This window comes from Spea bombifrons, chromosome 9 (genome assembly GCF_027358695.1).
Source record: "Spea bombifrons isolate aSpeBom1 chromosome 9, aSpeBom1.2.pri, whole genome shotgun sequence".
NCBI classification, from domain to species: domain Eukaryota; kingdom Metazoa; phylum Chordata; class Amphibia; order Anura; family Pelobatidae; genus Spea; species Spea bombifrons.
The window spans coordinates 13549234-13576523 of NC_071095.1; the positions used below are offsets into that span (position 1 = coordinate 13549234).

General features: G+C 55.2%; 4 protein-coding genes across 6 annotated transcripts; 1 reads left to right on the top strand and 3 right to left on the bottom strand.

Moving 5' to 3' along the window:
- The first annotated feature begins 69 nt into the window (after positions 1-69).
- ERG28 (ergosterol biosynthesis 28 homolog) lies at positions 70-3594 on the top strand. 2 transcript variants are annotated; one of them, XM_053474992.1, is made up of 5 exons: positions 70-203; positions 910-1119; positions 1426-1516; positions 3040-3158; positions 3333-3594. In XM_053474992.1, exons 2-5 carry the CDS (start codon positions 987-989, stop codon positions 3419-3421), a joined length of 432 nt encoding a protein of 143 aa, XP_053330967.1. In that variant the 5' UTR covers positions 70-203; positions 910-986; the 3' UTR covers positions 3422-3594. The 2 variants fall into 2 exon arrangements, with proteins under 2 accessions (XP_053330967.1, XP_053330968.1); XM_053474993.1 differs by lacking the exon at positions 3040-3158.
- FLVCR2 (FLVCR heme transporter 2) lies at positions 3560-8735 on the bottom strand. Of its 2 annotated transcripts, XM_053474971.1 has the most exons (11): positions 8003-8735; positions 6282-6423; positions 5874-6014; positions 5686-5753; positions 5503-5606; positions 5195-5305; positions 4844-4949; positions 4651-4762; positions 4483-4538; positions 4010-4073; positions 3560-3765 (listed from the first exon to the last, which is right to left on the bottom strand). In XM_053474971.1, the coding sequence occupies exons 1-11, from the start codon at positions 8540-8542 to the stop codon at positions 3710-3712; spliced, it is 1500 nt and encodes a 499-aa protein (XP_053330946.1). In that variant the 5' UTR covers positions 8543-8735; the 3' UTR covers positions 3560-3709. The 2 variants fall into 2 exon arrangements, with proteins under 2 accessions (XP_053330946.1, XP_053330947.1); XM_053474972.1 differs by lacking the exon at positions 4010-4073 and having other exon boundaries at positions 8003-8734.
- A 4848-nt stretch (positions 8736-13583) lies between these two features.
- Positions 13584-15934, bottom strand: BATF (basic leucine zipper ATF-like transcription factor). Its single transcript, XM_053474994.1, has 4 exons — positions 15558-15934; positions 14409-14513; positions 13786-13963; positions 13584-13678 (listed from the first exon to the last, which is right to left on the bottom strand). The coding sequence occupies exons 1-3, from the start codon at positions 15621-15623 to the stop codon at positions 13787-13789; spliced, it is 348 nt and encodes a 115-aa protein (XP_053330969.1). The 5' UTR covers positions 15624-15934; the 3' UTR covers positions 13584-13678; position 13786.
- Positions 15935-18278: 2344 nt separating this feature from the next.
- On the bottom strand, positions 18279-20916 carry TMED10 (transmembrane p24 trafficking protein 10). The gene is made up of 5 exons (XM_053474988.1): positions 20528-20916; positions 19340-19460; positions 18981-19054; positions 18719-18845; positions 18279-18634 (listed from the first exon to the last, which is right to left on the bottom strand). Exons 1-5 carry the CDS (start codon positions 20705-20707, stop codon positions 18513-18515), a joined length of 624 nt encoding a protein of 207 aa, XP_053330963.1. The 5' UTR covers positions 20708-20916; the 3' UTR covers positions 18279-18512.
- Between the last annotated feature and the right edge of the window lie 6374 nt (positions 20917-27290).

Here is a 27290-nt window from a genome sequence, read left to right on the forward strand (position 1 = left end):
AAGAGAGCCATCGGCAGACAGCGGACTCCGGCAAAATGGCGGCTTCAGAGGGGGCTCGGTCCTGGGCACTGGAGACATTTTTATTTTAAAGATCCGCGGTCTGATCTCTGGTGTTTAGAGCTCTTATCGAGCTCTAGGTGAATAAAGGGTCTTGGAATCCATGGAGTGGGCGGGGCCTCGAGTGCGGAGCCTGAGATTGGCAGGTGAGAGAGGGGCTTTAAGTGGGGTTAATAATGGCAGATAGGGGGGCTGTAACGTGGCGTGGGGTATTAATAATAATAATAATAATAGAAGGATCAGTAAAAAGGGGTTAGGGTATGAATGGCGATGGAAGAGGGCTGTGCAGTGACAACCGGCCATACAGTAACGTTGTGGTATTAGCTGTGGGGCACGGGCTTACAGTGGGGTATTAATGGTGGAGCAGGGGTGTACAGGGGGTATTAATGGTGGAGCAGGGGCATACAGGGGGTATTAATGGTGGGCAGGGGCTTTACTGTGGGGTATTATTGGTGGGTAGGGGCATACAGGGGGTATTAATGGTGGGGCAGGGGCTGTACAGTAGGGGTAGTAATGGTGGAGCAGGGGCATACAGGGGGTATTAATGGTGGGCAGGGGCTTTACTGTGGGGTATTATTGGTGGGTAGGGGCATTCAGGGGGTATTAAGGGTGGGGCAGGGGCTTTACAGTAGGGGTATTAATGGTGGAGCAGGGGCATACAGGGGGTATTAATGGTGGGCAGGGGCTTTACATGGTGGTATTAGTGGTGGGTAGGGGTGTACAGGGGGTATTAATGGTGGGCAGGGGCTTTACAGGGGGGTATTAGTGGTGGGTAATGGTGTACACGGGGTGGGGGTTTCCTTATCTGTTCAGGCTGTTATCAGTAAATCATTAACCGTTTGCTCTGCACAGGTGACCCCTGACCGCCTGATTCTTTTCTCGCTCGAGGTCTCAGAGGTCTCACGCTTGGCAGCCGCTCTGCACCCAGGATGAGCCGTTTCTTGGCGGTGCTCCGCAGTTGGCTTATGATGGTCTCCATCATCGCAGCCGGGAACACGTTCCAGAGCTTCAGAGACCACAGCTTCCTGAGCGACAAGCTGTACACCGGCAGACCCGGCCAGGGTAAGTGCAGACCCCCAAATCAACCCCTCATAGCCCACCCTTTAGCTGTATCCAGGAGAGGCTGTTACCCTTCCTGAACTGCCCCTTGTATGTTTGCTTTTGAGTGGTAGTGACTGCTACGCATGCACAGCGTGGATTATCAGCTGGTGTGGTAATCCCAGGAAGGAAAGGGTTAATACCAGCAAGAGGAGCATGACTTTCCCCCAAATAGTGCGCATCCCTCCCATCCTGACTGTCTCAGCTCCCCGGCGACTGTCTCCCGCCCCGGCGACTGTCTGACGCTCGGCTTCCTGTCTCTCCCGTCAGTGAACGGTCTCCAGGCTCGTACGTTCGGCGTGTGGACTCTGCTGTCCTCCATTATTCGCTGCGCATGTGCCATTGATATCCGGAACAAAACGTAGGTCTGCAGTTACCATATCACCCCGGGCTCACCTTCCTGCCCCTGGTCTCTGTCACCCCGTGCCCCCCCCCCCGTCAGCCCATGTTCTCTCCCTCATACCCCCCCAGCTCTATCACTCCTACCCCATTGTTCTTCCCCGGCTCTATCACTCCGTGTCCTCTCCTACCCCTACCCCCTAAAGCTCTATCACCCCGTGTCCTCTCCTACCCCTACGGCTCTATCACCCCGTGCCCTCTCCTACCCCTACCCCCTAAAGCTCTATCACCCCGTGTCCTCTCCTACCCCTACGGCTCTATCACCCCGTGTCCTCTCCTACCCCTACCCCCTAAAGCTCTATCACCCCGTGTCCTCTCCTACCCCTACCCCCTACGGCTCTATCACCCCGTGTCCTCTCCTACCCCTACGGCTCTATCACCCCGTGCCCTCTCCTACCCCTACCCCCTAAAGCTCTATCACCCCGTGTCCTCTCCTACCCCTACCCCCTACGGCTCTATCACCCCGTGTCCTCTCCTACCCCTACCCCCTACGGCTCTATCACCCCGTGTCCTCTCCTACCCCTACCCCCTAAAGCTCTATCACCCCGTGTCCTCTCCTACCCCTACGACTCTATCACCCCGTGTCCTCTCCTACCCCTACCCCCTAAAGCTCTATCACCCTGTGTCCTCTCCTACCCCTACGACTCTATCACCCCGTGCCCTCTCCTTCCCCTACCCCCTAAAGCTCTATCACCCCGTGTCCTCTCCTACCCCTACCCCCTACGGCTCTATCACCCCGTGTCCTCTCCTACCCCTACCCCCTAAAGCTCTATCACCCCGTGTCCTCTCCTACCCCTACGGCTCTATCACCCCGTGTCCTCTCCTACCCCTACGACTCTATCACCCCGTGTCCTCTCCTACCCCTACCCCCTACGGCTCTATCACCCCGTGTCCTCTCCTACCCCCTACGGCTCTATCACCCCGTGTCCTCTCCTACCCCCTACGGCTCTATCACCCCGTGTCCTCTCCTACCCCTACGACTCTATCACCCCGTGCCCTCTCCTACCCCTACCCCCTAAAGCTCTATCACCCCGTGTCCTCTCCTACCCCTACGGCTCTATCACCCCGTGTCCTCTCCTACCCCTACCCCCTCGGCTCTATCACCCCGTGTCCTCTCCTACCCCTACGGCTCTATCACCCCGTGTCCTCTCCTACCCCTACCCCCTCGGCTCTATCACCCCGTGTCCTCTCCTACCCCTACGGCTCTATCACCCCGCCTACCCCTACGGCTCTATCACCCCGTGTCCTCTCCTACCCCTACCCCCTCGGCTCTATCAGCCCGTGTCCTCTCCTACCCCTACCCCCTCGGCTCTATCACTCCGTGTTTTCTACCTCATACCTCCCCCCCCCGGCTCTATCACTCTCACCCCATCGTTCTTCCCCCAGCTCTATCACCCCACATTTTCTCCTAGTCCCCCCCCGGCTCGATCACCCTGCGTTCCACCCCCCAGCTCTATCACTCTCACCCCATCATCCTTCCCGCAGGCTCTATCACCTCACTCTGTGGACCTTCGTCCTTGCGCTGGGCCACTTCGTGGCCGAGGTCTTTGTGTATCACACGGCGGAGATGACCATCGGCGTTATGGCTCCACTGATGGTTGCCAGTAAGTACATTTGGGTAACAGGATTCCTCCTTGACCCCCGTCTCTGGGGGTAATAATGTCCTCCTTGCCCCTCTGGGGGTTCTGGAGGCGGGTGACAGGGCGCGCTGGTGGCCCGGTGCCCGTCTGTAAGCTCGGCCGCCTCTGCTGACACCATCTTCGGTTCTCTGTCTCCAGGCTTTTCGATCCTGGGGATGCTGATCGGGTTTCAGTATCTGGAGCCTGTACCGGATCCCCCCAGCTCCATCACCAAGAAGAGAAGCTGAAGGAAGCCCCTAGCGGCCCTGATGAGGGTCGTGCCAAGAGCTAACATTCCAGCCGGCGTGTCAGCCTGCAAGCCGGCCTGAAACCTCCGCTGATAACCCCGCCCACCGCGCCCCGCTATTGGTCGGCTGTAAAACGTGTTTTATTGTGTGAATAAACAATTTTATTGACATCATTGCACGGCCCCGACACCCAGCGTCTTGTCACTAGGAAGATTCCTTTGGTGGAAGGGGGTAAAAGGCACCTGGCGGGGGGTAAAAGGCACCTGGCGGGGGGCAGCCAGGATCTATTCAGAAAGGAGAGCTCCTGGGGTGGCCTTGGAGTCTGATGGATGTTGCAGCGATTCCTGGAAAAGAAAACAAAGAGTTAAGGTCCTTATGTGGGGGGCAGGAGGGGCATCACCACCATCACCCCCACCACCCACAATGCAAAGCCGCCACCACTCACGGGGGGGGGGGGGATGGAGCAGCAGCCATGCAGATGGGGAGGACGGGTCCATCATTAGTGGCCCCGCTGAAGCGGCTCTACTCGATCAGGAAGCTAAACATTGCAACGTGGACATCGCGCATGGGGCCAGGAGTGGCACTTACCGACCGGAAGCGCCTGACCTGCTGATCCGTACCCGATACGGTGCCCGGCGTGGGCTGCCAGGGGCTGGAACAACATCATCCGTCACCTCCAAGAACCCTTACCCCCCCCCCCCCATCCCCGGGTCACATGACCAGCACTTACTTCCACCGGGTGCCTTTTGCCCCAAATAATGTCATATGTGGCCCCCAAGAGTAAGGGTTAACTCCAAATGCGCTGGGAAGGAAGACAGTGCAGGGCGTATGAGTAGGGAGACAGCACTCGATGGGCTGAGTTGGGCAAACAGAACCGGGGCTGATGCCAACAACTGCACCGTGAGGCAGACCAGGGCGACCGGGGCAGAAACTATCCCCACTACCTGCCCCGGCACGTGGTTCCCGGCCACGGACTCCACTTCCCCAAACATGGGTTCAGCAACAGAACCAATCACTGCCCGGGACCCTCCCCAACACTGTCCAATTAGGGCTATACTTACGGCATTAGCCGCCTCCTGATTGGCCCTCTGTCTGCGCAGATCCGGCTTGATAAACGCTGCAGGGAATATAAAGCAGACAAATTTCAACTGGTTAAGCGCCCTACGGCGGCAACGAATAGGGCGGTAAATCTACCCCGCGAGGGGGCAACAGACGGGCCGGGAGCGTACCTGTGATCAGCGCGCCCGCCAGCAGGAAGCTGCACAGGAAGAGATTCCCGGCCCGAACTCCAAATTTCTCCAGGATTTGCCCCTGAGCCGTGGTAAAGATCAACCCGAACACCTGGGGGACACATATACCCGTCACAGGGGGCCACAGTATACCCCGGCAGGTGATCAGCTGCACGTAAGGCTGCCGTTATACCTGCGCCGCCACGTTGAGAAGTCCGGACGACGTCCCTTCAGATTCTGGATGCGTCAGCTCTGCTGCAAACTCGAACCCGAGGGGCAGATATCCGGTCATGAAGAAGCTGAGGGGTAAATTGGGACGTCAGGGCAGCTTGTATCCTAAGGGCAAAGCTGGTACTTCCGCCCCGACCCCGTGCCCCCCCGCTCTTCACACACACAGGGGAAGTTCTGGCTGCCGGCCACGGCCCACGTTCCAGTTCACAGGTCGCTGTTTGATTTGGGGGGCGGTGAATTTATTACACGTCTGAACAGTTAGATCGGTCCCCGCGGGGGCCATACGGACAAGGACTCTGCACCGGAAACCTACCCCAGGCATCCAGCAGTGACGAAGACGGCCCAGAGGTGTCCGAGACTCAAGATGAACGTAAAGATCACCATCCCAGCCAGCGACAGGATGTACACGGCTAGCGTCGTCTGCCTGAGGACAACATGTGTAGAACACGTTACACGTTATCCCAGACAAGCAAATCCCCCCGGCTCCCCGGACACGCCAATCCCACCCCGGCTTCCCGGACACGCCAATCCCACACGGCTCCCCGGAGACGCCAATCCCACACGGCTCCCCGAACACGTCAATCCCAACCGGCTCACGGACACGCAATTCACACGCGTTACTTGTAGGTCTTTGTCTTGTCCAGCCAAAAGCCGGTGAGCAGAGCGCCGCACATCCCGGCAACGGTAATAGTCAGACCGATGCGGCCGGCGTTCACCTCCTCGCCCTGAGCATGTAAAGAGAAAGAAGCGTGAGGGGGGCCGGCCATGCGCATAGGGGCCACATGTAAGAAGACAATAGCTTACCGGGTAGTGGTGAGTAACCATTCGATTCAGTAACGTGGAGAGTGAATAGAAAGCTCCGGTGTTCAGTCCTGAGAAACATGAGACACATACATGTGATGCACACGGAGCGACATACAGGGTGTGAGACGCACACGGAGCCCACGCGTGTAAAACACACAACCACCGCGGAGCGCTGGCTTCATACTCACCGTACGACACAACCAACAGAATGAAGTTGAGGTTCCGGAGCAGGCGCACGATGGACTGTCTGTAGGAATACTGCCCGGGGGGGGCATCGAGCAGCGCCACCTGCGCAAGAGACGGCGGCTTCGGAGGGGCAGCCTGAAACACTGAGCACAACCAGAGGTATCAGCACACGGAACCATGGAACCGGACCCCACGCCCTCGGCCACGCACACGCAAACACGCGGCCCTCGGACACGCACACATGACTCCGCACACATACACACAGCCCCCGGCCCCGCACACATACACACAGCCCCCGGCCCCGCACACGCAGCCCCCGGCCCCGCACACACAGCCCCCGGCCCCGCACACGCAGACGCTCCTATCCCAGTACAGACCCCCACACCCAGTATCCCCTCTCAGGCTCTCACCGAAGACGACCAGGATGAAGAGAGCGCTCGCTGCCGCCGCCGTGCCGTAGAACATGACCCCGACGTGGTGGGAAAGGAGGGCCTTGTCTTCCACATTAGGCACCAGGACCGGGGGCAAAAGGAAGCCGACTGCTACACCCAGCTGGGGAGAGAACAACAGGTTAATAGACCCCGTCTGGTGTACCCGTCCACGCGGGTACCGGGTACGGAGCGGGGGGACGCGGGGAGCGGAGCGCGGAGCGGGGGGACGCGGGGAGCGGGGACGCGGGGAGCGGGGAGCGGAGCGCGGGGAGCGGAGCGCGGGGAGCGGAGCGCGGGGACACGGGGAGCGGAGCGCGGGGACGCGGGGAGCGGAGCGCAGAGCGGGGGGACGCGGGGAGCGGAGCGCGGGGACGCGGGGGGACGCGGGGAGCGGAGCGCGGGGACGCGGGGAGCGGAGCGCGGGGACGCGGGGAGCGGAGCGCGGGGACGCGGGGAGCGGAGCGCGGGGAGCGGAGCGCAGAGCGGGGGGACGCGGGGAGCGGAGCGGGGGGACGCGGGGAGCGGAGCGGGGGGACGCGGGGAGCGGAGCGGGGGGACGCGGGGAGCGGAGCGGGGGGACGCGGGGAGCGGAGCGGGGGGACGCGGGGAGCGGAGCGGGGGGACGCGGGGAGCGGAGCCCGCGTGGTTTGTGACAATAACTCCCACTCCAGCTGATTCTATCTACTGATTGCTGAGATTCATGGGAGTTAAAGTTGTTGCAGCCGGAGGGGTATCTGCTGCCGGCTTCCGTTTGGAATCTGCCCCTAAATGCAGAACTTCCCGACCCGTCGCCTGCTGCGGCCGGATGTCACGGGAGGAAGCAGACGCAGCTCACGTGACCCACGCTAAGCAAACAAAGCTCTACAAAACATTAACACGGGAGCGAGAGGGGCAGCTAATATCATTATATACACCGGCCCTAGCACCCCCACACTGACCCCATAACACCCTACTGCCCCACCATACACCCCGCCGCCGACCCCATACACCCTACCCCATACACCCTACTGCCCCACCACTGACCCCATACACCCTACCGCCAACCCCATACACCCTACCACCCCGCCGCCGACCCCATACACCCCACCGCCAACCCCATACACCCTACCGCCGACCCCATACACCCTACTGCCCCACCACTGACCCCATACACCCTACCGCCAACCCCATACACCCTACCACCCCGCCGCCGACCCCATACACGCCACGCCAACCCCATACACCCTACCGCCGACCCCATACACCCTACCGCCGACCCCGCCACCATACACCCTACTGCCCCACCACTGACCCCATACACCCTACCGCCAACCCCATACACCCTACCACCCCGCCGCCGACCCCATACACCCCACCGCCAACCCCATACACCCTACCGCCGACCCCATACACCCTACTGCCCCACCACTGACCCCATACACCCTACCGCCAACCCCATACACCCTACCACCCCACCACTGACCCCATATACGCTACTGCCCCATACACCCTACCACTGACCCCATACACCCTACCGCCAACCCCATACACCCTACCACCCCACCACTGACCCCATAAACGCTACTGCCCCATACACCCTACCACTGACCCCATACACCCTACCGCCCCCCCATACACCCTACCACCCCAACACCGCCCCCAGTCCTGCCACTTGTAGCATCCACTAACACCCTCGCTATCACACAACCCCCGGCCCTCACCTGATTTCCGAACACCCCGATGGAGCAGGCCGTGGACACCTCGGAAGGGCTGAACCAGACGGACGCGATGTGAGCCGGCATTCCGAGGATGAAGACTTGGGCCACGGCGCACACCATCTGGCCACAAAACGTCACCGCAAACAGGTCCGGCCGGGCGCTGCCAGTCTTAATCCAAGCCCCTAGGCAATTCAGACCAGAGCCGACCAGGGCGATGACACGGAGGCCACGCGTGTCCAAGAGCCAGGCCACGGGGAACAGCAGAGGGATGTAGGCCAACATGTAAGACATGGAGAGCCAGTCTATGGCGAGGCTGCTGACCCCGTAATAGTCCACGAAGATGTTGCTGATGATGCCGTACTGCAGCCACTGGAAGGCGTTGCACAGCGAGTAGGCGCTAAACAGCAGGACGATGCCCCAGCGCCTGGCATACAGCCCGGTCCCCTTGCCGCCAGCAGAACGTGCGCAGCCTTCATGGTCAAAAGCCGTGCCAGGGATAACGTCCGGGGGCCGCGTGGGCTCCTGGGGCATGGGTCCCGTCATTATTATTTGCCGAAACCTGCGGAGGGTCCAGAGCCGGGTCACCTGGATCCTGAAATCAGGTCTTTTCCTCCATGTAATGCCCTGAGTGCGCTCTCAGCCTCCCCTCACTGCCCCAGACTCACTCTCAGTGCTCTCAGTCTCCCCTCACTCACTCTCAGTGCTCTCAGCCTCCCCTCACTCACTCTCAGTCTCACTCCCAGCGCTCTCAGCCTCCCCTCACTCACTCTCAGTCTCACTCCCAGCGCTCTCAGCCTCCCCTCACTCACTCTCAGTGCTCTCAGACTCACTTCCAGCACTCTCAGCCTCCCCTCACTGCCCCAGACTCAATCTCACTGCTCTCAGTCTCCTCTCTCTCTCACTCTCACTCTCATTGCTCTCAGCCTCCACTCACTCACTCACTCACTCTCAGCCTCTGCTCCCCGGCGTACAAGCTGCAGTTTGAGTTCGGTTAAGTTTTTGAGCCCCGCCCCTAAGTTGTGATTGGTCATTAAAGGGACGCGTTTTAGATATCCGGCGGCCTCTGGTAACATGACACACGGCAGTTACAGTTAGCGAGACCGGCATGGCGAGGGTTACTGTGGGCGGGGTAGGTGTGGCAGGGGTCACTACGGCTGGGGCATATATGTTGCGGAGGTAACTGGGGTAACGGGAGGGGGTAGGGTAAGGGTCAGCGTGTGTGGGGGGTATGGCAGGGGTAACGGTGTGTGTGTGTGTGTGTGTGTGTGTGTGTCTGTATGTGTATGGGGGTATGTGTATGGGGGGGTATGACAGGGGTTACTGTGTGGGGGGTATGACAGGAGTTACTGTGTGGGGGGTATGGCAGGGGTAACTGGGAGGGGGTATGGCAGGGGTAACTGTGTGTGTGTGTGTGTGTGTGTGTGTATGTGTATGGGGGTATGTGTATGGGGGGGTATGACAGGGGTTACTGTGTGGGGGGTATGGCAGGGGTAACTGGGAGGGGGTATGGCAGGGGTAACGGTGTGTGTGTGTGTGGGGGGGTATGACAGGGGTTACTGTGTGGGGGGTATGGCAGGGGTAACTGGGAGAGGGTATGGCAGGGGTAACTGGGAGGGGGTATGGCAGGGGTAACTGTGTGGGGGGGTATGGCAGGGGTAACGGTGTGTGTGTGTGTGGGGGGGGGTATGGCAGGGGTTACTGTGTGGGGGGTATGGCAGGGGTAACTGGGAGGGGGTATGGCAGGGGTAACTGGGAGGGGGTATGGCAGGGGTAACTGTGTGTGGCCAGAATATAATCCCGGAGACGCCTTGTGATTTCACTTGGAATTCCTAAAATTCCTTCCCCGGATTATCTGCCCCGCTGCAGTGCCACCCCTTCCTGCCCCGCTCCGTGTGATGTGACCCAGACTGCTGCCCCTTCCTTCCCCGCTCCATGTGATGTGACCCGGGCTGCCACCCCTTCCTGCCCCGCTCCGTGTGATGTGACCCAGACTGCTGCCCCTTCCTTCCCCGCTCCATGTGATGTGACCCAGACTGCTGCCCCTTCCTTCCCCGCTCCATGTGATGTGACCCGGGCTGCCACCCCTTCCTGCCCGGCTCCGTGTGATGTGACCCGGGCTGCCACCCCTTCCTGCCCCACTCCGTGTGATGTGACCCGGACTGCCGCCCCTTCCTGCCCCGCTCCGTGTGATGTGACCCGGACTGCCGCCCCTTCCTGCCCCGCTCCGTGTGATGTGACCCGGACTGCCGCCCCTTCCTGCCCCGCTCCGTGTGATGTGACCCGGGCTGCCACCCCTTCCTGCCCCGCTCCGTGTGATGTGACCCGGGCTGCCACCCCTTCCTGCCCCGCTCCGTGTGATGTGACCCGGGCTGCCACCCCTTCCTGCCCCGCTCCGTGTGATGTGATCCGGGCTGCCACCCCTTCCTGCCCGGCTCCGTGTGATGTGACCCGGACTGCCGCCCCTTCCTGCCCCGCTCCGTGTTATATGACCCTGACTGCCGCCCCTTCCTGCCCCGCTCCGTGTGATGTGACCCGGACTGCCACCCCTTCCTGCCCCGCTCCGTGTGATGTTACCCGGACTGCCGCCCCTTCCTGCCCCGCTCCGTGTTATATGCCCCGGCTGCCACCCCTTCCTGCCCCGCTCAGTGTTATGTGCCCCGGCTGCCACCCCTTCCTGCCCCGCTCCGTGTGATGTGACCCGACTGCCGTCCCTTCCTGCCCCGCTCCGTGTGATGTGACCCTTCATGCCACCCCTTCCTGCCCCGCTCCGTGTGATGTGACCCGGACTGCCGCCCCTTCCTGTCCCGCTCCGTGTGATGTGACCCGGACTGCCGCCCCTTCCTGCCCCGCTCCGTGTGATGTGACCCGGACTGCCGCCCCTTCCTGCCCCGCTCCGTGTGATGTGACCCGGACTGCCACCCCTTCCTGCCCCGCTCCGTGTGATGTGACCCGGGCTGCCACCCTTTTCTGCCCCGCTCCGTGTGATGTCACAGTCCCCATCATCCTGCTAAAGTAGACAGCTCGGGCTGATGATGTCATGCACGTGGGGCAGTTACTACACATAACACATATACATGAATACATAGACTCATCAGGAGAACCTGGCCCGTGAGCTTACAATCTAATGGAATGTAGGTCAGAGCATGTGCTCTGTTGCCCCGGGCCGTGCAGTTAACGTGTCCCGTGGGCTGTTGATCTGTGTGGCTGACGGGACTTTGCTCGGGTGGCTCGGTCCCTGGAGAGATAACAGCGTGTGGGGGAGGGGGTAATAGATCTGCTAGCACTGGGAGGGCTGGGGTATTAGAAGTTCTCTTAGAGGGGGGTGGGGGTATTAGAGGAACAGGCCACGTGGGGGAGCATTATATGTAAGTCTGTTTCTTTTTGCCCCGATCTGCCCCGTTTACAGTCACTCCGTGAAACTTGTACCCGGGGCAAGGGGCACATTCCTCACTCCAATCTTACATGTATGTCACGCGACTCGAAATACACGCAAAGCACACGCCAACGCAACAAAGAGATGACCTTTGACCTCACCATTTACAGACACGCCTGACCCAGGGGCAGAAAGGGAGCCCCTGCCATACCCCCTACACAGTAACCCCTGTCATACCCCCCCCACACACACACAGTTACCCCTGCCATACCCCCCCACATACTGACCCTTACCCTACCCCCTCCCGTTACCCCAGTTACCTCCGCAACATATATGCCCCAGCCGTAGTAACTCCTGCCACACCTACCCCGCCCACAGTAACCCTCGCCATGCCGCTCTCGCTACCTGTAACTGCCGTGGGGCATTACCGGTGATGGTATGGAGTCATGATGCCCAGACCACCCTCGTCCACTGCTGGAATCTTTGCACATACAGAGGGCAATAATCTGGGGCGAGTGTGGATTGTAAGCAGAACCCATCCTCGCTGCTTGTTTTGTCCTGTTTGCCCATTGTACAGCGCTGCAGTGTATGACGGCGCTATATAAAGCATTGAATAATTACACTGGAGGGGGGTGACAGACTTTGCATGCGGGGTGAAAGAGGTTTGGGGCGAGGCAGGGGTATTTAGGGGGGTTGGGGTATGTAGATAAGTGATAATGATATCTGACAGCACCTGATCTGCCCTCCATCATGGCGCGATGACCTCATACATGGCACATTGTTATTATATTTATTATTAATATATTTTTGCTTAATAATGTATTATTATTAATAATACATTATTAAATAATATCATAGATCAATTAACAAAATATTAATAATAACACTTTAATAACACATTATTAATAATAACACTTTAATAACACATTATTAATAATAACACTTTAATAATAACACATTAATAACAACTTAATAATACATTATTAATAATAAGACTTTAATAACACATTATTAATAATAACACATTAATAACGCATTATTAATAATAACACATTAATAACACATTAATAACAACTTAATAATACATTATTAATAATAAGACTTTAATAACACATTATTAATAAGAACACATTAATAACACATTATTAATAATAAGACTTTAATAACACATTATTAATAATAACACATTAATAACACATTATTAATAAGAATACAGTAATAATAATATTAATGACAGCATGAGCGTCGGGATTCCAGCAACGTGTGAGAAGTTTTCTATAAAATAAAGTATTATTATTATTAATACATTGTTATATAATATCATAGATCAATAACACATTAATAATAACACATACTTTAATAACACATTATTAAGAATACAGTAATATTAATGACAGCGGGCTACCCGGGATTCCAGCAACGTGTCAGGAGATCCAAATGCTTTGTTGACTGTTTTGTAGACGTCGTTAAGCCTTTAATGATCCCAAATAATAATTTAACCTCTTAGTTCCCAGAGGTAAGGGCGTTTTTTCAAGCCATGGTTCCCCAGAGGTTTCCTCCGTTCATTTTTTTCCCTCTCCTGTGTGCTGGGGTTGTCTCTATTATGATTAGTCTTATTTATTCATATTTCCTATATATTTGTTACTATTCGGGAGTCCGGAGGTAGCTCCTTCTTTTTTCTCCCCACTCCCATCCATACAATGTTTTCTATAAAATAACACACTTTTGTTTGTTCTAAAGTATTTTTATTATTATTTTATTTAATATATTATTATTGCTGCATTCTCTTTCTTGACCACCAGATGGCAGCACTGTATCCTGTTGACTCCATTAGTAATTTGGGGGCATTTAGTGAGCTATTTGCCCCTGGCCAGTGACTTATGATTTATCGCCCAGCACGTGGAAGGACTTTACCACATTTATTAATATAGCACCAGCAGATGCTGTAGCGCTGTTATGTTAGGGGAGAGCGGAAACGACCAATAACGTCTGACGCTATACTTAAAACCGTAAGATTAAGACGCGTACAGACAGACGTCTGATTTCGGGGCAGAATGGCAGGGCACATTGTGTCTATTCACATGGATTTTGTATGATGGCCCTGCTGCTTCTTACCCCTTCCTCACATGCACAAACCTATAAACATGACCTAGGAGCCTCCAACACTCCACACACATGCCACACACATGCCATGTACACGGTAACAATGGGTGGGTGAGTCTCTTGCCTTTATTTACATAAAATCACCATGTAACACGTTCACAGTAGCAGCGTGCGCAAAACGTCCGGCCCACGCGTGTTACGGGCTCAGCATGCGCAGGAGGTCCGGCCCCACGCCTGTTACGGGCTCAGCCCACGCCTGTTACGGGCTCAGCCCACGCCTGTTACGGGCTCAGCCCACGCCTGTTACGGCCTCAGCTGTGGAAGCGGGGAGAGACCACGTGTGGCTGGAAGGCAGGCTGCTTGGTGGCGCTCAGGACACAGAGCGGCTGATGTGAGCTCAGGACACTCGTCAGGTATTTGAGCTCCTCTCGCAGGAACCGGATCTCCCTCCGCAGCGCGCAGTTTAGTCGCTCCAGACTCTCGCTCTCCTGTGAAGAGACAAAGTGAGAAAGTAGCCGTAAGTGACAACATGCCCGGAGCACAACATCCAGTCCTGTCCAACACTGACAGCTAGGGACAGCAGAGAAAACCCATGAGAAGAGAGGGTCCTGTTGGGCTAAATGCTGCCTAAAGGCCTTGTTACCCCAAATCCTTCCTACAAAGCAGCCCTCGGGGGTAACTGCCCCCGGACCCTCTTCAACCTGTACGGCACCCTGGGGGGAATCCCAGGAGGGGCAGCTCCTGCACCATAAGCGTAGTCACTGAGCGCGTGTAACACACTCCACGGCATGCGCAGCGGCAGCTTCCCGACCTAACCAACCGCAAACAGGAAGGGGAAGCTCTGCCGCCGAGCCGGGGGTTTCCTGTCACGTTAATGCTCAGAGCGACAGTCTGCAGAGCGCCGGGGCTGCAGAGCGTTTGCACGGCACTCACAATGTGCAGAGCGTCGGCTTTCTGTGTCTGTCTCTGACGACTCTTCTGAGCTGCAAGTCGGTTCTTCTCTCTCCGCTGCACTCTCTTTACATCATCCGAGGAGTCCTGCAAACAGAGCAGTGACATCACACACGGCGCTGACATCACCGAGACAAAACAGAACCGGCTACGTTATACAGGAGGCCGGCTCGCTGATTTATCTATACATTATACAGGGGGCTGGCTCGCTGATTTATCTATACATTATACAGGGGCCGGTCACTGATTTATCTATACGTTATACAGGGGGCCGGCTCGCTGATTTATCTATACATTATACAGGGGGGGGCGGCTCGCTGATTTATCTATACATTATACGGGGGGGGGCGGCTCGCTGATTTATCTATACATTATACGGGGGGGGGGGCGGCTCGCTGATTTATCTATACATTATACGGGGGGGCGGCTCGCTGATTTATCTATACATTATACGGGGGGGCGGCTCGCTGATTTATCTATACATTATACAGGGGTCGGCTCGCTGATTTATCTATACATTATACAGGGGCCGGTCACTGATTTATCTATACATTATACAGGGGGCCGGTCACTGATTTATCTATACATTATACAGGGGGCCGGTCACTGATTTATCTATACATTATACAGGGGGCCGGTCGCTGATTTATCTATACATTATACAGGGGACCGGTCCGCTGTTTTATACATTATACAGGGGGCCGGTCACTGATTTATCTATACATTATACAGGGGGCTGGTCGCTGATTTCTCTATACATTATACAGGGGGCCGGTCACTGATTTATACATTATACAGGGGGCGGGTCACTGATTTATCTATACAGTATACAGGGGGCCGGCTCACTGATTTATCTATACATTATACAGGGAGCCGGCTCGCTGATTTGTCTATACATTATACAGGGGGCCGGTCACTGATTTATCTATACATTATACAGGGGGCCGGTCCGCTGTTTTATACATTATACAGGGGGCCGGTCACTGATTTATCTATACATTATACAGGGGGCCGGTCCGCTGTTTTATACATTATAAAGCCCTGACATCAGCGAGAGCGGTGACATCACAGGGCACAGAGTGGGAAGAGAGCTTGCGCGGTGTATGGGTAATAAGAGGCTCCGGGACGTACCTGTCTGTTACCTGGCGACGGGGAGCTGCTGTATGGCGGCTCGTTGCTGTCGGAGTCGGGCTGCATGTCCCACCATCCACCACTTATCCTTATTTACTGCTCCTGTAACTCTCAGCCAGGCGCCCTCCTCCTGTCTCCCGCACGTCCTCTCTGGGCGCCTCTCTCTCCCCTCTGTGTCTGTCTCTCTCTGTCGCCGCTTTTACCTCTCACCTCCCTCCGGTCTCCTCCCATGACGCCGTCACCTTTCCCGTGTGGGTTTTGCTATCTGTGGACCTGAACTGGAAGTCACGAGACGAAAGCATCTGAAATGTCAACTTAACACGAAACGCTGCGCAGACCGAGCGAGAAATACCCAGGAAAACCCCGAGAGAGAGAGGAGGGGAGAGGAAGGGTTAGAACGGGGGGGGGGCTGAGAGCGGAGGTGAGGGTAATAGGGAGAGAAGGGGGTTAGAGAGTGAGTGAGAGTGGCGGGAGGGGGGTGAGGGTAATAGGGAGAGAAGGGGGTTGGAGAGCGAGTGAGAGCGGCGGGAGGGGGGTGAGGGTAATAGGGAGAGAAGGGGGTTAGAGAGCGAGTGAGAGCGGCGGGAGGGGGGTGAGGGTAATAGGGAGAGAAGGGGGTTAGAGAGTGAGAGCAGCGGGAGGGGGGTGAGGGTAATAGGGAGAGAAGGGGGTTAGAGAGTGAGTGAGAGTGGCGGGAGGGGGGTGAGGGTAATAGGGAGAGAAGGGGGTTGGAGAGCGAGTGAGAGCGGCGGGAGGGGGGTTAGGGTAATAGGGAGAGAAGGGGGTTAGAGAGTGAGTGAGAGTGGCGGGAGGGGGGGTGAGGGTAATAGGGAGAGAAGGGGGTTGGAGAGCGAGTGAGAGCGGCGGGAGGGGTGTGAAGGTAATAGGGAGAGAAGGGGGTTGGAGAGCGAGTGAGAGCGGCGGGAGGGGGGTGAGGATAATAGGGAGAGAAGGGGGTTAGAGAGTGAGAGCGGCGGGAGGGGGGTGAGGGTAATAGGGAGAGAAGGGGGTTAGAGAGTAAGAGCGGCGGGAGGGGGGTGAGGGTAATAGGGAGAGAAGGGGGTTAGAGAGCGAGTGAGAGCGGCGGGAGGGGGGTGAGGGTAATAGGGAGAGAAGGGGGTTAGAGAGCGAGTGAGAGCGGCGGGAGGGGGGTGAGGGTAATAGGGAGAGAAGGGGGTTAGAGAGTGAGAGCAGCGGGAGGGTGAGAGGTAGAAGAGGGTGAGAAGCCTCTTGGGGAGAATTGACTCCTCACCCACCCGTCGCTCTCCGGCGCCTCAATCATCAATCCATTAATTTATTAACAGGAAAACGCAGAAGTCCTGGCCCGTTGGTGGCCCTCAAGGCAGCAGAGATATACGCATACACTCGACGCCCACTCCAGCTCTATTTCCATGTTGCATGGGATCCGGAGCATGTTACCGCACGCAAATGGCTGCATGTGAATGCTGAGGTTTTGCTGGCATGCGATTGGCTGCTGCTGGGCGCTCGGCTTGCATTCAAAAGCAAACCTCCCAGGGTCAGATTTTCGGGCGGGGGCCACGGGCCGGTTGGTGAGATCCCCTGATTGGCGACCTTGTATAGCTAAGTTGTGCACGATATATATGACATCATACCCCAGCGTTCCGCTTCACGCCATCACATCTCCTGGCCCCACCCCCAACAAAGTGGCAGCGCTACTGAGCATGTGCAGGAAGTGTACGGACGAATACATCTCGGGGGTTACTGACCCCAATAACTAAAGAACGCCTGTGCGGGTTTGCATGCAGAAAAAGGGACATGCGTGTAACATGAACTCCGACACGGTTCATAAAACAAATACCGTTCTGCAGACTAGAATGTGCCCAGGATCTGCAAGATTATTCCTCCCCATAAAGCTATTAATAACCAGCTGGTGCCTTTACACACAGTGTGTGCTGCCAATCACCGCTAGGACTCGTCCATTATGCTTCTACATAGCCCCGCCCTCAGACACACCTTTAACCACACCCCTAGCCCAAAACAAATCCCCTCAGACGGTACCGGGGTATCTATTAACCCATTCAAACCTTTATGAAGTTTCATGCTGTCACGAAAAACAGCCCCAAACCCCATCATGGAACGTGTTGGAAGCAGACAGTGGCGTGTGCTCCGTGTACCCCCCCCCACCTCCACGACACCCGCCGTCCCAGGGATTTAGCGCTGAGGAGCAAAATCTGCTCCAGGTGACTGATGGCCTTTGCATTCCGATGCCCATCACTCTCAGCCGAGGAGGCGGCGTACATGCAGGAAAGTACTTTCTTGGTTTTTAAGAGTGTATTACCGTTTAACCCTTTACTCTCCGCGTCGTTACACAGTATAATCCCTGTAGGTATTTCTGTGATGCGGAGATGCAGTTGAACAGGCGTGTAACTTGTCCAAACAGTCCTACAAAACACGGAACGCTGCCATGTGGCTGCAGATCTGACCCCGGCAGTGACAAAAATATAATAGCCGGGGAGGGGGGGAGGTGCGACATAACAGCCCTGATAATACCGCCGGGGTAATATCGACTTTCTCTGCAGACACTCAGGTTAATAATCAGGTAAAGAGTAAACGCCCCAACATATACGCATCACATACATGTAACGGCACAAACATGTATATATCACAGGCTGGGCACACATAAGGGGTTAAAACCTTCGGTGACATCACTGCCCCGGAACTCCTTTACATCATAATAATAAAAAAAAAAGTGGTAAGAAATCCAGAAATCCCCACGGAGATTCTCCCCATTTTAATGTCAAAATATCCAAAATTTACAGCAGAATAATCACCCCAGCAGAGGGTAACAAGGGGGCAACTGTGCTAATCCCAGGATAGACAGAGGGACGTCGGAGGGGTAATACCAGGTGGTGCCGGGCATTTATATACAGAGCAGGGGCTGGAAGAACGTCCGCAAAGCGCTTCCCTCAGGAGGAAGAGACCGCCGGGGCTTCATCACTCGATGAGTTTCTTGGCTTTGAAGAAGCGCCGCAGATAGAAGACCTGCCAGGTGGCCAGACCCATGAGACAGCACATGGAGAAGACGCTGAAGTACAGGACCCTCACGTTGGTGGATTCTAGGAGACAGACACAGAGAGGTGAGAGAGAGAGAGAGACAGCGGGGGCACTCGGTGAGACACTCCAGGCTGTCTAACACTCACCATTGGTGTCTCTCATCTCCTCTTCGCGCTTCTTCATGTAGGCGAAGTCATTAACAATAAACTCGGACAGGTCCTCGAGACGCCGGAGCTCCACTTCCAGGGGCTTCAGCTTCTCCACTTTTGCTATCTGAAGAGGGACTCGGATTAGACAAAACTTCAACCGCACCCCCCCCCCAATACCCCACCATCCACAGTCCCATCAAACAGCCCTCGCGCATCGCGTCCCCCAGACCCCCCTGATAAGCCCAGCGCAGGCACTCACCTCTTCGTAGTTTTTGGCCTCCACTCCGTGTTTCATGATTAGATTGACCATCTGGTCCGGGACGCGGCCGGCGCCTGCAAAACAGAACAAGAGCTGATGACCAGTCCATCGCGCCCACTGAAGGGCCACACAGTCAAATAGTATTAGAGGCCCAGAAGCTTAGACGCAATACAAGAAGGTCATAGATAAGTGGAACAGCCTCTCAGCAGAAGTGGCAGAGGCTCCTGAATCTAAGATGAGACCAAGGATTGTATAAGGTCTGCAGCTGAAAGTACCGGCCGACGGCTCTTATCTCCTTCTACCCTAAGGACCCCATGCCGTAAATATACCCCGAGCCTCCTCTGGGAACACAGACGCACCTGCGGGGAACTTGCTCTCGAAGCATACTTCAAACATGTCATACTCCTCGGTGGTGAACGCAAACTTGCCCTTGATGGCGTCATCTTTGGAGTAGAGGATGTGATTCGCCGAGTCTGTGATCTGCAGAGAGAAAGAGGCCCGTGATACCGGGGGGTGTGCATGTGTGTGTATCAGCCACGGCCCGTGATACCGGGAAGGGGGGGCAGCCGTGATACCGGGGGCCAGAACCCCCCCACCAGAGAAGAATTCTCACCAGGTGGATGCTGCGTGGAAGGCGATTCCCACCACCGATGCACCAGCCCCTATGTTTGTTTATTCTGAGGAGCTCAGGGCCCCCCCCCCGAGCGCTTTAATAGGCACCCAGGCGGTCGGGTGATAAACTGTCCCTTTAATGGGGGGGGCAGCTCATCAGGCAGGTTTCTTGTTTCAAGCCCGAGGCACGTGGGATTGGTGAAGCGCTGTCAGCTGTTTAGTTCCCACAGGCCGGGGGGGGGGGGGGTTACAGTCAGGATCAGTGGATAAACATTTGTAACTGCACACGCATGATCTGCTCCAAACTCCACAGACACGCATGATACCCACACACAGCCCCTCAGGACATCCCATACGGCACCTCTCCCCCGCCCCTATACACCCCCCCGCTTGCCAAATGCCCCCTCTCTCTCACCCATATACCCCCGCGCCTGCCAGATGCCCCCTCTCTCTCACCCATATACCCCCCTGCCTGCCAGATAACCCCTCTCTCTCACCCATATACCCCCCCGCCTGCCAGATAACCCCTCTCTCTCCCATATACCACCTACCTCCCAGCACCCCTCCTAGTACTCCCTCTCTCCAAATTCTAGGAGCCCCTTGTTCCCAGCTCCCCCTCTCCCAATACCCCGGCCCTTCCCTGCTCCCCCTCTCCCAATACCCCGGCCCTTCCCTGCTCCCCCTCTCCCAATACCCCGGCCCTTCCCTGCTCCCCCTCTCCCAATACCCCGGCCCTTCCCTGCTCCCCCTCTCCCAATACCCCGGCCCTTCCCAGCTCCCCCTCTCCCAATACCCCGGCCCTTCCCAGCTCCCCCTCTCCCAATACCCCGGCCCTTCCCAGCTCCCCCTCTCCCAATACCCCGGCCCTTCCCAGCTCCCCCTCTCCCAATACCCCGGCCCTTCCCAGCTGCCCTCTTACGCCACCATTCTCTCACCTTAAGGCGGACCTGGCCCTGGCTGTGCTGCTCGGACACCTCGTACTCCCCGGTGACCAGCACGTCCTTGTGGATCTCCTCCCGCAGACATTTTCGACTGTTCGGCTGGAGCGGGAAGGAGAGCGGCTGTACAGCGCCGCACAGGAGCAGCGCGACCAACGATAGCAGCAACCGGGCCATGGAGACTCACACCGGAAACATTCGACCGGAAGAGGAGGTGCTAAGGTCAGCCAGGGAACACGATGAACCATCCTCCACCGGATGGCCTGGAACTAAGGGTACAGCCCGTGCTGTAGTATACAGCCAGTGCTCTAAGGATGAGCCTCTCTGACCACCGGGGGCCTGAACGACCGAACCGTTTGCTATCCCTTAATGCCTAGACCGCCATGTTTGATGCGGGTAAAAGGAAACTTCCGGTGAGGAGGTGTAAAAAGTCGATTGGTTGCTGTAGGTCGCGTGATTTGGTATGTCACTGCGATTGTGACAGGTCGCGTAGCAGTTGCTAAGCAACAAATCGCACCCCTATCCTCACCACGTGACTGACACCTGACGTCATCAGCAACGGACACTTCAAGAAAATACGTCTTAAGCCTTTGAGCGTACGCATGGGGTTCGGGCACTTTTTCTACTCCATTCCAAATTTCGCCCAGGGTGAAGGGGTGAAAGAGAACTACCACTGTCCTATATATATATATATATATATCTCAAATAACAGGTGGAATAAGTATCTTGTGATAATACCTTTTTTATTGGACTAACAGAATTTTGGAATGACAAGCTTTCGGGAGCTCTTCTCCCTTTGCTTACTACCCACATCTATATATATATATATATATCTGGGTATATATATTTATATACCCAGATAAGCGAGTGCGGCGTTCTCTGTGCATTTATTGCCATGATGTCACAGGGTGCGAGGGCTTTTATAGAAGTAGGAGATTGGAAAGGGAAGTTTTTTCCCAGTGATTAATGGGTTAATCCCGGGAATCATTAATCTCCGGGTGTTATATGCAGGTACTCATTGAATAAACTAAAGGGGCAGGCGCAGGGCCTGTCACAAATGCACTGCGTGCGCATGACTTAGTTCTGGTGGTAAAAGGGTTAAAAAATATGTCTGCCCTAGACCGGAAATAGTGATAAAAATATCCACCTTTAATACCACCTGCAATTAACTATAATAATATAAGTAATATCATAACGCTGCCACCACCAAGACAATTAAGACTAAAACCCCACACAATACACTTTAACACAATAATTACGTGATTTCAAATTACCAATAAAATGGTCTCATCAGGTAACGCGAGTCTTTACCAGACAAAGGCAGAACTTAATAAAGGAATATTTATTATGAACAAAAAATAGTCCCAGTGCATACAAAAAGCAGATGATAAACAGATTATTTACACCAACAGATAAAATAAAAAGGAGAAATTACAGAAAACCAAACTACTTACTGAATGGTAAAGTAACAGTTTTTCTGTCCGTAGGGCTCCGGCGAGGAAAGATGGCGACTTACTCAAAATTAGATCTTGGCCCCTACTAAGCCCCCCGACCGATTTCCTCTCATTAACTTTATACCTTTTCCGGTTCATCTCGAGTTTCCATGCCGGCCCAGAGGTGGTGTAAGCGGAGGGAAGGGGTACCTCTAGGAACCAAAAGTGACTCCCCCTTGTGTTGTGGAAACACATCGTCAAAATAACTCATTTTCATCTTATTCTCCCTCCTGCGTCGCCACAGCAATCGTTCTTGCATTTAGGAATTTCTTGTAAATTATGAAGTCATAGATATGTCAAACTTGCTTCTTATGACTGAATACCACGGACTTCACAATTTCTCCCAAACGGCTAACGTTGTACTGGCCATGTTTGTATTCTTTTTGTAGGGTGTGCTTTGCCCGTTCTAGGTATGCACAGAAGGAGGTATGATTATGAATCTATGAGTTATTATTGTATGTGTTGGATATGACCTGGATATGAAATGGTTTTCCTGACTGCTAGCGGTCACTTAGCATATCAAAGAATCCAGTATCTATGAGGGGATCCAGGCATATGGTGGATCAAGTAGACATAGCGGCATCTCCACTGGAAGATTTCACACCTTGCAGAGGGCCCTGGTTGGAGTCCGAGCTTCAAAACACAAATTTATCGTAAAAGACCTTTTGGCACCACATGCCTATACAATCGAATTAACCCCTCTCATACTGAAATTCACCATACCATCTCTACCGGGTAGCAAGTCCATGTACATACTACACAAGTTGGTGTGACAGAGCCACGTCTCCTAAACAGAGGCGGGTTTTTAGTTTGCGAGTCCTGAGGCCCGATCGCTGTTTAAACGGACCGCGATTGAGGCTCCACGCGTGTAAAACCTTATTGGGTCTCCTTGCTGACTACCGGTCTGACACACAGGATACAGCAGTATGCATTTTTTATTTATTTATTAAGCACTAATGTTGTACACCCAAAGCATCGCGGTGTTTCCCGAGACGGTCAGTCCTTAGACTTTGCCCGGGTAACTACCCCACTTTAGGTGCGGGTGATCATGGGGCACTTGGGGATCCCCTGTAAATGGAGGCTGTAATGCACTGTAGCTGAATGCTACCAGGTAGCTCTCCAGGTGAAGTGGGCGGTTGGCCATCCTACTGACTCCACCCTTCCCTGCCCCTAGCCACACCCCAACACCGGTATCCCGATTGCCGATACTGTTGCTTAGAGGTGTATGTGGCACTTTGCGGCTGTGTGTATTTGGATTGGGGTATGTTAGGTGTGAATACACTAGGGAAGGTGGTCCGGACCCCACGCAATTTGTGGCGGAGGATGTCGGTATACGTTGCAGGGGTCCTGATGGCACCCGGGAAGAGTTATACATTACCTCCGTTTATGGAGCGCTGAAGGTCAGGAGCTCGGAAGGAGGAGTAGTTGTTACAGGGGCAGAGAGATGGAGGGGGGGCGTTGGGGCAAAGAACGAAGCGGAGAGATACAGGAAGCGAGGAGTTAACTTAGGGGAAATGATCAGTGCGTGCATGAAGCGCACCTGTCAGGAATAAAAGCGGTTTGTGATCATCGTCCATTTCTTCCCCTCCTTCATGGGGTAAATACAGGGACTGTGCGTTAGCGCCTCTGGAATGCTGCCCCCTCCTCGTCTTCCAGGCAGGGAGATTCCGTCAGGCGGCATACAGAATATAAATCCTGCGGCTGCCGGGAGCCTTGTCATTCTCTTTGTACGTTGGCTGTGAGCGGCGGCGGCTCGGAGTGATGGGCTTGGAGTGCTGGCATCACCGGCTGCTCTATATTTAGTGATGGAGGCAGCGAGCAGCTATTCTTGTCTGTGCGCCGCCACATTAAAAAAAGCTGTGACCTAAATCCTTCCCGGCGTGTAGCCGCTCCCCCTCCCCACACATGTATGTCACGCCGCACACGCACGTAGATATCTGCGACACATTAGATCAGCTCCTGTTTGTATGTAAGAAACACGCGTGCTTTTGGGGGGGCTAGGCAGATTTTCCTCCATTTGAAGTGCAGCGTGAGATGCTGGGGACCCCAACACGCTCCAGGCACATAGCGTGAACTTGTCCACTGCCTGTGAAAATCCTATAAAGGAGCCAAGCAGGGGGCCAAACACCATGCTGGAAGGTAGATGGTTGTATGTGTCACCTGCAGCACAACCAACCCAAATCCTACAGTCAGAATAGCTGATCCTCGGCGTTTGGGTCCAGCGCAAACCGGCCTCCTCCCTGTAATAATAATAATAATAAATATAATAAACCAGAAACTCTGCAACCGCGTGTGAGACCGCCGGCCCCCTCCCTGTAATAATAATAATTACTAATAATATTAAAAATAATAAACCAGAAACTCTGCAACCGCGTGTGAGACCGCCGGCCCCCTCCCTGTAACAATAATAATTACTAATAATATTAAAAATAATAAACCAGAAACTCTGCAACCGCCTGTGAGACCGCCGGCCCCCTCCCTGTAATAATAATAATTACTAATAATATTAAAAATAATAAACCAGAAACTCTGCAACCGCGTGTGAGACCGCCGGCCCCCTCCCTGTAATAATAATAATTACTAATAATATTAATAATAATAAACCAGAAACTCTGCAACTGCGTGTGAGACCGCCGGCCCCCTCCCTGTAACAATAATAATTACTAATAATATTAAAAATAATTAACCAGAAACTCTGCAACCGCGTGTGAGACCGCCGGCCCCCTCCCTGTAACAATAATAATTACTAATAATATTAAAAATAATTAACCAGAAACTCTGCAACCGCGTGCGAGACCGCCGGCCCCCTCCCTGTAACAATAATAATTACTAATAATATTAAAAATAATTAACCAGAAACTCTGCAACCGTGTGCGAGACCGCCGGCCCCCTCCCTGTAATAATAATAATTACTAATAATATTAAAAATAATAAACCAGAAACTCTGCAACCGTGTGCGAGACCGCCGGCCCCCTCCCTGTAATAATAGTAAATCAGAAATTGGTTACGGTAACAATCTCCCCGGAGGGCTGATACATCGCGCTGACCCGGTACGTCACGCATTCAGGGAAAATGATCTGCGGAACGGACCCCCGAGCTGCGAGCGAGGAGACCGCATGACGATGAGTTCCCTGAACAGACCCCGATTCACCTGCTTACAGAATAAATGACCTTCCTACAGAAAGCTGACGAATAGCGTTGAGAGGCTGTCACCCTGCAACCGCACCACGCAACTCTCCCCAGTATCTGGCAGTCTCCCTGCGCTCTGCGGCTCTCGCTCCCCGGTATCTGGCAGTCTCTCTGCGCTCTGTGGCTCTCGCTCCCCAGTATCTGGCAGTCCCTCTCCGCTCTGTGGCTCTCGCTCCCCGGTATCTGGCAGTCTCTCTGCGCTCTGTGGCTCTCACTCCCCGGTATCTGGCAGTCTCTCCGCATGCTCTGTGGCTCTCGCTTCCCGGTATCTGGCAGTCTCTCTGCGCTCTGTGGCTCTCACTCCCCGGTATCTGGCAGTCTCTCCGCATGCTCTGTGGCTCTCGCTTCCCGGTATCTGGCAGTCTCCCTGCGCTCTGTGGCTCTCGCTCCCCGGTATCTGGCAGTCTCTCCGCATGCTCTGTGGCTCTCGCTTCCCGGTATCTGGCATTCTCCCTGCGCTCTGTGGCTCCCGCTCCCCGGTATCTGGCAGTCTCCCTGCGCTCTGTGGCTCCCACTCCCAGGTATCTGACAGTCTCCCTGCGCTCTGTGGCTCCCGCTCCCCGGTATCTGGCAGTCTCCCTGCGCTCTGCGGCTCTCGCTCCCCAGTATCTGGCAGTCTCCCTGCGCTCTGCGGCTCTCTTTCCCCGGTATCTGGCAGTCTCTCTGCGCTCTGTGGCTCCCACTCCCCGGTATCTGGCAGTCTCCCTGCGCTCTGTGGCTCTCGCTCCCCAGTATCTGGCAGTCTCCCTGCGCTCTGCGGCTCTCGCTCCCCGGTATCTGGCAGTCTCCCTGCGCTCTGCGGCTCTCGCTCCCCGGTATCTGGCAGTCTCCCTGCGCTCTGCGGCTCTCGCTCCCCGGTATCTGGGAGTCTCCCTGCGCTCTGCGGCTCTCGCTCCCCGGTATCTGGCAGTCTCCCTGCGCTCTGCGGCTCTCGCTCCCCGGTATCTGGCAGTCTCCCTGCACTCTGCGGCTCTCGCTCCCCGGTATCTGGCAGTCTCCCTGTGCTCTGCGGCTCTCGCTCCCCGGTATCTGGCAGTCTCCCTGCGCTCTGCGGCTCTCGCTTCCCGGTATCTGGCAGTCTCCCTGTGCTCTGCGGCTCTCGCTCCCCGGTATCTGGCAGTCTCCCTGCGCTCTGCGGCTCTCGCTCCCCGGTATCTGGCAGTCTCCCTGCGCTCTGCGGCTCTCGCTCCCCGGTATCTGGCAGTCTCCCTGCGCTCTGCGGCTCTCGCTCCCCGGTATCTGGCAGTCTCCCTGCGCTCTGCGGCTCTCGCTCCCCGGTATCTGGCAGTCTCCCTGCGCTCTGCGGCTCTCGCTCCCCGGTATCTGGCAGTCTCCCTGCGCTCTGCGGCTCTCGCTCCCCGGTATCTGGCAGTCTCCCTGCGCTCTGCGGCTCTCGCTCCCCGGTATCTGGCAGTCTCCCTGCGCTCCAGTGCCTCTCGCTCGCTCTGTGTCTTAGATCCTCTCTGTACATTGTTATTCCTGGTTGTTATGCCAACACCTCACCCACTGGGCGGGAACCGGTTCACGTGATAAGAGTTGTTTGTGACGCGAGGACCCGCCCGTTTACTGGACAAACGTGGTGACGTAAACGTGCTGTCCGTGTCTATGAACGCGCGTGCCAAATATTTCACTTGGTCACTATGGTAACAGTAGGCAGTTTCTGCCGTCTTGGTAACAGAGGAATCATTGGCGGGGACAAGAAGGGGTGGGGCTAATTCGTTCCATAGCAACAGTGTTAAGTGCCTGGAGTGTTTGTTGTGGTGAAAGTGTATGTAACTTGTGCGTGTCTCCATAGTTACTGTATGTAACATGAATGTGTTCTGTGTGTCTCCATAGTTACTGTATGTAATGTGTTCTGTGTGTCTCCATAGTTACTGTATATAACATGTAATGTGTTCTGTTACAGTAGATAGCGTGATGCATTGAGTTTTGCGTGTTTTGAGGTCATTGCATGTAATGTGGTATGACTGTGATGTTTGCATGTGTGTGCCTGATTTTGGCATGTTTGGGTGTTTATGAGAACCTTTGGTTTATTTAACAGGACCCATCCATAATATGTGTCTTATTTCCCACGCGTG

Coding starts and splice junctions, on each gene's coding strand:
- FLVCR2 (XM_053474971.1), bottom strand. CDS start 8,542: ATGACGGGACCCATGCCCCAGGAGCCCACGCGGCCCCCGGACGTTATC. Junction 5,306..5,502: donor GACAAGACAAAGACCTACAA/GTAACGCGTGTG, acceptor TGTTGTCCTCAG/GCAGACGACGCTAGCCGTGT. Junction 4,950..5,194: donor GTCACTGCTGGATGCCTGGG/GTAGGTTTCCGG, acceptor TTTACCCCTCAG/CTTCTTCATGACCGGATATC.
- BATF (XM_053474994.1), bottom strand. CDS start 15,623: ATGCAGCCCGACTCCGACAGCAACGAGCCGCCATACAGCAGCTCCCCG. Junction 14,514..15,557: donor CGTCGCCAGGTAACAGACAG/GTACGTCCCGGA, acceptor CTCTGTTTGCAG/GACTCCTCGGATGATGTAAA. Junction 13,964..14,408: donor AAGCCGACGCTCTGCACATT/GTGAGTGCCGTG, acceptor GTCTCTTCACAG/GAGAGCGAGAGTCTGGAGCG.
- ERG28 (XM_053474992.1), top strand. CDS start 987: ATGAGCCGTTTCTTGGCGGTGCTCCGCAGTTGGCTTATGATGGTCTCC. Junction 1,120..1,425: donor CACCGGCAGACCCGGCCAGG/GTAAGTGCAGAC, acceptor CTCTCCCGTCAG/TGAACGGTCTCCAGGCTCGT. Junction 3,159..3,332: donor GGCTCCACTGATGGTTGCCA/GTAAGTACATTT, acceptor CTCTGTCTCCAG/GCTTTTCGATCCTGGGGATG.
- TMED10 (XM_053474988.1), bottom strand. CDS start 20,707: ATGGCCCGGTTGCTGCTATCGTTGGTCGCGCTGCTCCTGTGCGGCGCT. Junction 19,461..20,527: donor AGGGCCAGGTCCGCCTTAAG/GTGAGAGAATGG, acceptor TTCTCTCTGCAG/ATCACAGACTCGGCGAATCA. Junction 18,846..18,980: donor AGGCCAAAAACTACGAAGAG/GTGAGTGCCTGC, acceptor GTCCCTCTTCAG/ATAGCAAAAGTGGAGAAGCT.